At 40.3% G+C, this 11,693-nt stretch overlaps 1 protein-coding gene across 1 annotated transcript; it reads right to left on the bottom strand.

The window, feature by feature from the left end:
- Positions 1-3,338: 3,338 nt before the first annotated feature.
- On the bottom strand, positions 3,339-6,850 carry LOC115733886 (putative receptor-like protein kinase At3g47110). The gene is made up of 3 exons (XM_048277520.1): positions 4,512-6,850; positions 3,851-4,470; positions 3,339-3,682 (listed from the first exon to the last, which is right to left on the bottom strand). Exons 1-3 carry the CDS (start codon positions 6,848-6,850, stop codon positions 3,339-3,341), a joined length of 3,303 nt encoding a protein of 1,100 aa, XP_048133477.1.
- Between the last annotated feature and the right edge of the window lie 4,843 nt (positions 6,851-11,693).

Here is an 11,693-nt window from a genome sequence, read left to right as displayed (position 1 = left end):
AGATGTATAGAGATTTGAGAGAAAACTTCCGGTGGGTCAACATGAAGAAAGTTATTGTCAAATTTGTCGACCGGTGTCTTGTTTGCCAACAGGTAAAGATTGAACATCAAAAACCAGGTGGACAGCTACACCCACTTGAGATACCTAAATAGAAGTGGGAACATATTACCATGGATTTCATCGTCGGTTTACCGAGGACTCCTAGTGGTAAGAATGATATATGGGTAATTGTCGATCGATTGACTAAGTCGGCACACTTCTTGTCATATCGATTTGGCCTTTCAATGGAAGACCTGGCGAAGCGGTATGTGAATGAAATAGTCAAGCTTCATGGGGTTCCAGTGAGCATTGTTTCTGATAGGGATCCACGGTTCGTGTCCAATTTTTGGAAGAGTCTTCAAAGAGCGTTGGGTACTAGACTCAACTTTAGTACAGCATTTCATCCACAAACAGACGGCCGATCGGAGAGAACTATTCAAACTTTAGAGGATATGCTGAGAGCATGTGCTATTGATTTTGGTGGCTCTTGGGACGAGCACCTCCATTTGGCGGAATTCTCTTATAATAATAGCTACCATTCCAGCATCAAGATGGCTCCTTTTGAAGCTTTATATGGTCGAAAGTGCGGGACACCGGTTTATTGGGACGATGTAGGTGAGAAAAGGGTAACCGGTCCCGAGTTTATACAGCAATCAGAAGAGAAAGTCGGACTTGTTCGAGAGCGTTTGAGGATAGCACAAAGCCGCCAGAAAAGTTATGCGGACCTCAAACGACGTAAGTTAGAATTCGATGTGGGCGATCATGTATTTTTGAAGGTCTCTCCTATGCGGGGCGTTATGAGATTTGGCACGCGTGGCAAGCTGAGTCCTAGATATGTGGGACCGTTCTTGATATTGGAGAGGATTGGCGAAGTTGGTTATAGATTAGCATTGCCGCCAGCGTTATCCGGAGTACATGACGTGTTTCATGTATCTTTATTGCGAAAATATGTGCCAAGTCCCGATCATATATTAGATTATACTCCTTTGAGGTTAAGGGAAGACTTAGCTTATGAAGAGCAGCCTTTATGCATTGTGGATAGGAAAGATCAAGTATTACGGCGTCGTACAATCCCTTATGTGAAGATTCAATGGCAAAACCACACGGAGAGGGAGGCCACTTGGGAGCTTGAGGAGGAAGCGAAGCGCAAATATCCTCACTTGTTTGATGAATAAGGTACGTCTAAATTTCGAGGACGAAATTTATTTTAAGGAGGGTAGAATGTAATATTTGGCCTTGTTTTGACCAAGTCAACCAAGGGGGTGGACCCACCATAAATAATAATAAAAAAGAGAGAAGAAGAAAAATTAAAAGAGGGCAGTCGGCCACCCCTTTAAGCTGCACGACAGAAATAGAAGAAGGAAAGGAAGAAAAGAAGAGAAAGGGAAAGGAGAGAGGAGGAGAGGAAAAAAAAAATCACGTGCGCGCGCCACCCGCCCCGAGCGCCTCGCCGTATTCATTTCACTACGTGTTGCAACGCTAGGTAAGGGTTCGCACCTCTCTTCCCTCTCTATTGAAGTGATTTTTTTGGATTTAGGACAAAATTCGGATCTTGAGGGAAACTGAGTTGCTGTGTCCTATCTCATGGGCGATTGGCCATGTTTTTGCTTGGGAATGAAACTTTAGGATGTTATGAAGCCGTAGGATTCGACGGATCACGATTTCGTGTTACGGTTTGCCCGGACCGAGCAATTCAATTCGGGTGCGCTACAGTACAGCGCGAACAATAAACTTCGAGGCCTGATTTCGTTAGTTTCCAGTTATCGGCTGAGGTTGGCTATGTTGAGACTTTTGTAGTACGTTGAACAAGCTTCGCGTGGACAGTAAGATGGCTTGAAACGGAGTTCGGTGGAGGAAGTTATGGCCTTAACGGTTTTGGCGCGCAAGCTGTCCTTAGTTGACAGCATTGGATTTTCTGTTAGGGATAAGTTTCTGTTGGTGCGTAGTCATCGTTTTGTCACTAAATAGGTATAGTTTAGCTAAGTCGTACGTTAGGATGACTTGTTACTCGATTTGATCCGTTTTTCTATATATTGGATAGGATTCGGATGAGTTGGTTCGACCGACTACGATAGGTTGGATTGCGACTTTTTAAGATGAGACGTACTTTATCTTCTAAGAATTTATAAAACTCATGCTTTAAAGATGAGCACGTGTGCAGTGGTTTGATTTTCTCGACAAGGTGAAGTAAGGTGATGTTTCGAGCATTATTTTTGCATAAACCGGATCGACCTATTACTACCCCTTTTATTATTTGATATGGTTGTTGACGATTGTTTTACTGAAATGCTGTTTGAGAAACATATTTCTGAGCAAGGCTATGTATTTGGTTTGTTAAGCTGGATTGTTGTGATTTTCTGGATGTTGGTATTGTGATTAATGCTCATATCCCTATGATTAGAACCTACTAAGGTGGGGGTAGTATGCATACTGTCAGGACGTCATTGAGCCGAACCACCGGCTAAAATGGGTGGTAGACCTAACCAAGAGGGGTAAACTTGGTCGCCTTGCCACGGCGTTAAACGTGGCCATAGTTGATGATGAGTATGAGATTATTCGATGGATGGACCATCGAAAGTTAGTTTAATGAGATTAATCAATGGTTTAAGCCATTGATAGTTGTTATTACTACGAGTTGCTTTTGTTTTATTTTAACGATTGCATAGTGATTTCTCGATCCGCTTAGAAGATATTGTATTTCTTATCGAGCTGTGGTTGCTCACCCCGTTATCTCTTTTGTCTTTCAGGTTTATCGGCGAGTCGCAAATAGGGTTGATCGTACGTTAGCTACAAGACTACTTTGTGGATAGTGGGGATATATTTTTGGGATAAGTTGTATATAGTTGGTGAGTTCGAGCTAGATGGAAAGCAATATGTGTTTGTCTTTTCGTTTTGGGAGATGAGCTCTGAATTTTTGTGAACTTGTGACCTGTTTATCATTATATATGTGGAGGTATATAATTTGGATATCAGGTTTTTGTTCTTACTTTGAGGCTGCGTCCTTTGAGTAAAGGAGGACGGCCGTGTCATGCCCTTTTTCAAGAAGAATCGGGGTGTGACAAAATGTGTTGTACTTTCCGAAGTCATACACGAGTTAGACTATGGTTGGGAGAAATTTCATTGCTGGGAAATCTTGTCGTGTTTTCTATTGTTCTTCTCTGACTCGGAGAGCTCGAAAGAAGATAAAGTACCTTATTACAGATGGCTATACATAATGCCATCGAAATGAGATATCTATGCAGAAACAAAGATAACACCATGTTCGAATTCTACGAGCTGCTCTTCATCTTATTTTCTTGTCAAGGAAGTGACAACTTGATCTTGTTGAGCTTAACCACGACAGCACCCATGTCCATTCTTTCCTCAGGCAAGTCCTTTGAACATTCCAGTCCCAACTCTAGGATCGATGAGACTATGCTCTCGAGTTCCAAAAGCGTCAGATCTTCATGTTCCGTGCTAAGGAGTTCGCAATCCGTGATGTCAAGCACTCTGCCTGGAATCGCTGCACCTACCCATCGCCTCAAGCTCATATCCGCATCGAACATTTCATCGGTTGGCTTCTTCTTAGTAATCACTTCCAACAGCAATATTCCGAAGCTGTAAACATCTCCTTTTGTCGAGACTTTTCCTTCCAGACCATACTCTGCAAGCATCATGGAGTTTGAAATAAGAAGATCGGCAATTGATATTTTTCTTTATGGGACATAAGTAATAAGATCGAAAGGCATATGATTGGTAATATGTTTTTGTTGTATTATACCATTATATCGGCAATAGCAGGCTTGAATTAGTTAAAATTCGACAAATATACCTGGAGCAAGGTAACCAATCGTGCCGAGAGTTCGGGTCTGTGTTTCAAGCTTGTTCTCAGCCAAAATCTTCGCGATTCCAAAGTCGCAGACTTGGGCGACCAGGTCCTCGTTTAGAAGAACATTGCTAGGCTTTAGATCACAGTGCACAATGGGTTCCGGTTGGCCATGGTGGAGATATTCGATCCCCACTGCGACGTCGACCATTATCTTCACTCGCTGATGGAGACCCAAGTTATAGTTGTTGGAGTAAAGCCACCTCTCCAAGCTCCCGTGGGGCACATATTGCAGCACTAGAGCTCTCAAATCAGGGTTCGTGCAGGTGCTGATCACCTTGACAAGATTCCGGTGCCCGACCTTCCGAAAGACCTCACATTCTGCGTCGAAACTTTTCACAGCGCCTTCGATATGGAGATTTAGTACTTTGACCGCGATGTCTATCCCATTGGCCGTAGTCCCTTTGTATACAGAGCTAAAGCTTCCTGCTCCGAGCAAATTGCTTTCGCTGAAGTTGTCAGTAGCAGAGCAAAGCTCCCGATAATGATATGATATCATCGGGTGGTCAATTCCGGGCGCATTTTCCACGGAAACCGGAACTTCTTTCCTAGTGTTCCGACGCTTTCTAAGCAAGCAAATAACAAGGACTAAAAGTATAGCTGATACAACTGGCACCGGAGCGGCTTGACCTTTGATGACTTCTTTCCCTTTACTTTGCAAGGTGAGACATGAAAAATCGCATTTCCACAAACAGCTCGATTCCCGATGAAAGAGAGAGTCGAAAATTTTCTGAATGGTCCTCCGCTAGGAATCTCTCCAGATAGATTATTAAAGGACACGTTCAAGTTTTGCATATATTTTAGTCCTTCCATGGACTCGGGTATCGTGCCGGATAACTCATTGTAGGAGAGATCGAGGAAATCCAATCCTTTAAGGTCGCCGATCGATTGCGGTATTGATCCTCGAAATGAGTTCCTTGACAAGTTGAGACAAGCGAGGCTCTTCAACTCCTGGATGGAACTCGGTATGGCGCCAGTAAGCCGGTTCCAAGAAAGATCGATGCTCTCTATAGCTGTCATTTTTCCCATTTCGAGTGGTAGTCCTCCACTGAAAGCATTGAGAGATAGATTGAGGAAGATGAGTTGTTGGAGGCTCCACAGACTAACCGGTATAACCGATGTCATATTATTCGAACTTACGAGAAAATTTTGAAGGCTCCTCAGGTTTCCAATGCAATTTGGAATCGATCCCGATATCCTATTTTGTTGGAGCATTAACTCTCCTAAACTTGTCAAGTTGCATATCTCATCGGGGATCGGTGCTTCAAGCTGGTTGTTAACAAGATGCAGCCTTTGCAAGCGTTGTAGTCCTCCGATTGATGATGGGATGTTGCCGTCTAGATCGTTATTGCTCAACTGTAGGAAAGTCAAGCTCTTCAAGAAACCCAATTCCTTGGGAATGTGACCTCTTATTTGACAATTGGGAGCGAATAGAGTTTGTAGGGAACTGGAGAAGTTTTTGATATTTGTAGGTATGAAGCCGCCAAGCGGGTTATGTTGCAGAACCAAGGTTCGCAGCGATTGGCAATTCGATAAAGCTGAGAGAAAACCGAGCTCCGCACCATAAGTCTCACCTGTTAGCTGATTTGACTGAACCGCAAAGTGTCTGAGGTTCCTTAAGTTGCCCAAACTTGTCGGTATTGGTCCGCTGAGTTGATTGAACCCGGCATCGAAAAAGATTAGGTTTGAAAGATTCGAGAAAGACTGCGGTATGTTGCCACCAAAGCTATTATTGGCTAGATAGAGTTCTTCCAAATTCGGAAGGCTTAGATCGCCACCTGAGGGAAGGCTTCCAGAGAGTGAATTGTCCGTCAAACCGAGCACTTGGAGCAAAGAGATATTAAAAACCTCTCGAGGAACTTTGCCTGTTAGCATATTAAACTGAAGGTTCATTACTTTCAGATTGACCAAATTGCCTATCTCACGTGGAATGTCACCTCCGATGTGGGTACGATCTAAGTTCAAGATATGCAAGCTTGACATGTTACCGATGGTTCGAGGAATTGTGCCGGTCAAGTTGTTAGCGCCGAGATAGAGCTCCTGCAGCTTTTGCAAGCTGTCTATGTCTCGAGGAACACTTCCCTGGAAACGATTGATTGACAACGCTAACACGAGAAGCTCTTTGCATTGGGTGAGCGTCTCTGGTAGCAGGCCGCTGAATTTGTTATCAGACAGCAAAAGCGTCTGAATGTTAGGCCAGCGGTTGCAAAGATCGGAGGGAAGACTTCCCGAGAGATCATTAGACCCGAAGTCGACAATAGTGAGCGATCCATTGAAAAGTGTCGGAGGAATCGAACCTGTGAGATTAGCCTCGGCCAGAGCAATGACCTGCAATGTGGATATGTTGCCCAGGAAGCTCGGAATTTGACCCCGTAAGGGGTTGAGGCTAAGAAACAGTTGTTGCAACTTAGGGAAGGTGCCAAATTCTCTCGGTATGCTGCCCGTTAGCCTGTTATCCGCGAGTGTCATCACTTCGAGATTTCGGCACTGGGCTAAGTTAGGAGGAATGTTTCCTTCAAACTGGTTTGAATCGAGTACGAGCACTTTCAGGCGGCGTAAACGACCGATTTCTGTCGGAATCGTGCCGTAGAAACTGTTGTTGCGAAGATCAAGAGAAACCATGAAAGAGAGATTGCCCAGGTAAGGAGACAGTCTTCCCTGGAGACCCATGCCACGGAGGTCTAAAGCCGTGACTCTCTGCCTGCGCTTGCTGCAGACGACCCCGATCCATTCGCAGAAATTTGCTTCGGCAGTCCAATTGCCGCGTTTGATCGTGTTCGTCGGGTCGACTTCGATCGCTGATTTGAAGTGGAGGAGAGCATCTTGATCAGTGAAGTTGCTGGAACAAATGGCGGGCTGAGACATCAATAGGAAAGCTAACAGAAGATCAAGAAATGCTAAAAACATGAACTTCTCCACGATGAACAGAGTCACTCTTGATTGCATCAATAGACTCTTCGCTAGCTAGGATCTGTTCTTAGTATTCAATACCAAAGCGAAATTCCTCATCGGGTACGTTCCGACCAGCACGAAATAGTGGCTCTTTGGAAAAACAGTAGGTAGCTTTTTCATTGTGAGGGACATGACAAACGACCTGATCCACTAATCAGAAATATTATCGGTTGAAATTTTGTTTTGATCGTCAAAGTTACTCATGCGATAATGCCAACTCATTTTTTCTTTTTAATAGTTAAAAGAATGCTATTCACAATAACTCCCATATTAACCCAAACCATAATCATGTGTTGAGACCATCAGTCATTGAGGGGAGGTTGGAGAACCCGTCTTGCACGTCTGATTCAGTAATTGGCCCGTTCTTGACGTTTGCCCGTACACACTTATTTTGAACAATGTGAGGGCACAAGCGACACGAATGTGAAAAGGCTGTGTCATAACTTTCGCGATAATTCCGCAAAAGCGATATGAAGTGTCCCGTGGGAAGTTGACTGACTGGAAGTGTCTATTGCCAAAAGAGATAATGATATTAGTAGTCTGTTGTTGACACCTAAATTTTGACTAACCTTTTCAATCATTTTTCATGTTTATTTTTAGCGTCCATTGCATTACATTTGCAATTTTGTCGGACCGGCGGTGAATGAAATTAAAGCGATGGTTTTGAGCTCAATTTAGTCGATTGGACTAAGCCTGCGGTGAATGGAAATTTGGCCAAAATCCATGAATATTAATAGGGTCGAAAATTGCATGCCAAGGTGGAATATTGATTTATCTTGAAACTTTGTGAGAAATTAAGCTAGATATTATCACAGAATATAAGAGATATCAAAAGATTTTATATTGATAATAAAAAATCTCTTTAGGAAGTAGTAAACCCTAGCTTTGCTCTATAAATACATTTCATGCTCACAAATCTGGGGGGTCGTCAAAAAAATTTCTGCTCATCATTCACGTGAGAAAGGCTATAGAGAGAGAGGTGAACGACGCCACAAGAGGTCTCTTTTGGCCATATGTGATGGTTCCTTCCACCACCTTCATGAAGTAATCCCCCAGCCACCATTCGCATCATCATCACCACGTCTTCTACTGTGAAGAAGAAAGTCAACGTTGGAGATCCTATTTGTCCACATATTGGACTCACGAAGAGACAAAACGAAGGAGATCGGTTATCGTCAAACGACATTTAGGACCATTCCAAATCAGCCAATAAAAATACCGTGCCGCCGATCTACCATTGTTCAAGCACACGTGATCCCTAGCCGTTCGGTCCATCGCTCAAATCTTGGGCTGCAATTTGTGGTTCGAAAATCCAAATTAGGAAAGTGCAAATTTTGCAAGACAAGGTAAGTTTCCTATCTTGAGCTTTGATATATTCACTTGCTTATTTTGTGATTTATTTGCATATCCTGAATATTGCATCGAAGTGGATATTTTTTCAAAATACAGGTTGGTTAGGAAAATTTTCTTTCCTAATCCGCAACTTGTCACACGATCGAGAACGTCTATCTTTAGGATTATTGATGGAATACTCGATTAGGCAAGGATTTGGGTTTAATCGTTAATCGTAAGATTACGAATTAAAGATTGACTCAAATATTCGCGAATATTCCAAAATTTGATTGATATATCCACTTTCTTGATTGAATTGATTGACATATTCACCTTCCCAAATTGATTTGAATTGCTTGGTTGTCGTATCTTTTTTACAATATATCCGTCGCATGATGTAATCTCGAAAATTCTAAAAAAAATTGCATTCATCCATTGTCCATATTTAAAAATTGCATATCTTTTAATAATAGCATCATGTAGATAATTGCATATCTAATCCTTTTTGTAAATAATTATGTTAGATTGCATACTAGAATAGAAATTGCATGTTTAAATAGAATTTTATGCCTAAAATAATCTATCTTAATATATTAGGGTTTAGGTCAATTTGAACTCTAAAATATGCAAGATAAATATTGTTTTGGCATAGTTCTATTTTAGGAAATTAATTCATCCGAAAATATAAAAAAAATCATTCATCCTCGCCACGTCATACATGCCATGTCATCCATGCCATGTCATCCATGCCACGTCATCTTTGCCACGTCATTATTTCTTGCCATGTCATATTAGGTTGCATTTTAGCTTATATTGCGTATTAGAATTGCATGTCTAGGTTTTAATTAATTTACATGTCATGTAGTTAATTTAATTAAACCACGGTCTCACTTGTATGTTAATTTAATTTGCATGTCATCTTGTTTAGTCTTGCATTTAATTCATAACATTGCATTGCATATGGTATAGTTTTTCATGCATTCATAAAAAAAAATCAAAAATAAAAGAACCATCTTGTGTGGCGCATGCTCCCTTGATTATATTGACTTTTGGATGTTCATTAATTGATTGTGCACCCGCATGATAACCTTTGTTAGTGAGTTAGGTTAAAATCAATTAATATTGCCTTCTCAAATGATTTTTCATGAAATAAAATGGTACCGAAAGGGCGTTAGAGTAATATGGCGTAATCAAGTCCCCGAACTTTTAATCTTTGGTTCGTAGGAATAAAATAGTTCTCCCGCTATTTTATTTAGGTTTCTAATCAACCTACCATAAATGATTAGTGGCGGCTCCAAAATTAAAATACATTGCATGTTAATCAATTGAACCTCAAGTTGCGATTTGGTATGGACTTGGGAGAGTCCGAGTTAGGTTGGTTAAATAATTAACCCGATAATCCATTAGCCCGAAAATTTTTCCGAATTTTTTAGGTCGCGACAGCTGTCAAATTTTATCCATGCGCCATGTCATATTTGAACTTTCAGTCAGTCCAATTAAAATCCTCCCTCATTCTCCATTTGATCTGCTTCGATTGGCAACTTGAGGAAGAAGACGACGACGTTACTTTTTATAAAGTAAAGTAAAGGGTTTTGTCCTGGTTTGCAAGCTTTCCTAAAACACTAGTAGAATTCCCCGTGCGTGTGCTGCACGGGTTCCAACCTTTTTTTTTATTTTTATGACAAATTACTATGAAGTATTAATTTGAAACCTAGTGTTGATTTTGGTCCTCTCACTTTGAACTAATAATTTATGGAACTATCATCTTCATCTAATGCTTTTAAATACTTTAACACCTTGAATTTTCCGTTAAATAATTTCTATTGAACTTGTCTCAGTACTATGCTACAATAATGCTAGTTTAACATTGGATTATCATACATCAATGGGACTTGTGCAAAATTGTTAACTGAATTAATCCAGAATGACTGTCAATCTACTCGAACTTGTACTTGCTGAGTTAGATTTTGACTAAATATATATTCTTTTAATCGAATGGTGAAATTGGACGTGCACTCCAACATAGTAAGTTTAATTTACATTGGAACTCATCGATGGAAGTGGAAGCATCAGCTATCCGTCGCATCGGGAAAAGTGTCAAAAAATTCTTACACCTATTGTATTGATGTCAATTAAGTTCTAAACTTTTTGTATTGATGTCAATTCTTTCATAAACCTTTTATTTGTATCAATTTAGTCCTAAACCTTTTATATTATGGCCAATTTAGTCCCAAACCTTTGAAATTTCTGTTAATTGAGTCAATTCAACTAATTTTGACCTAAAGTTTGCCGACATGGACGTCGGTTGTCCTATGTAGCACAGTTGACACTCACGTAGATATTTTTTTAATACTTTTTAATATTTTTAGATAATTGTACTAATTTTTTTAATGATTGAGAAAAGAAAAGGAAGAAAAACCAACATATTTATTTTAAAAAAATTATTTAAAATATAAAAAAATAAAAAAATCCATGTCGGTGCTATCAATATCACGTACGACAACCGACGTCCACGTCGGTAAATTTCCGGCCAAAATTGGCCGGATTGACTAAATTAATAGAAATACAAAAAGTTTAGAACCGAACTAGCACTAATGAAAAAGTTTTAGAACCGAATTGGCACCAATAAAAGGTTTAGGACTGAATTGGCATCAAAACAAAAGATTAATGACTGAATTGGCACCAATACAATAAATTTAGGACTTTTTTTTAACATTTTTCCCCCTTCTCACCCCGCAATAATGCTCAATCTCTTGGCATCCAAAAAGCGATTTTTGAAAGCAATTGCAAGGTTTAATGCCATCCAATAAAAAATAGCTTTCCTTCTCACTCTGCAATAATGCTCAGTCCCTCGGGATTCGAAAAGCTATTTTTGAAAGCAATTGCATCGTTTTAATGCAACCCGATAGAAAGGGTCTTTTCCCTTAGAGCATTCAACAGTTCATAGTAGATTCTTGCTTCCTACTTCAATACAATCTAAGTTGGAGTTTGGCCTGGACCCCTAGACTCGGGAATGGACCTGCTCATGTGCTTGAAAATTTGGCTTTTAATCAAATAGAAACCACATCCTTTTTTGTTGTCCACCATCTTCCATCTAGAGTTTAAAATAGCGCATTAGTACAGTCTTCTTCTATCTATTGTTCTAATGTGGGTATCACATCCAAATTCAAATGTTTTCATTGAAATAAAAAGTACATTTCTGGCAAAAAGAAAGGGCTTAATTCATTGAAGAAAATGAGGTTGCACAATGCCACCGAAGTAAATTCAATGAGTTTGTAATGCAAATGTTAAACTTAATCCAACAATAGTTTTGCGCTTATTCACATAAAGTGTTCGGATTTAATAGGTTGTTATAGCAGGTTAACCCTTTCTTAAGGAATAATGCAATGTTTTGGCATGCAATGTTTTTTCAAATGCCATAGTCATGTGTGGGGGGAAATTGTACCATTAGTCTTCATCTTATGTGCAAACCGTAATCAAGTGTCAAACCTTTCAATTGTTGTAA

This window comes from Rhodamnia argentea, chromosome 4, assembly GCF_020921035.1.
Source record: "Rhodamnia argentea isolate NSW1041297 chromosome 4, ASM2092103v1, whole genome shotgun sequence".
Taxonomy (NCBI): domain Eukaryota; kingdom Viridiplantae; phylum Streptophyta; class Magnoliopsida; order Myrtales; family Myrtaceae; genus Rhodamnia; species Rhodamnia argentea.
This window is presented reverse-complemented; position numbering and strand designations above follow the sequence as displayed.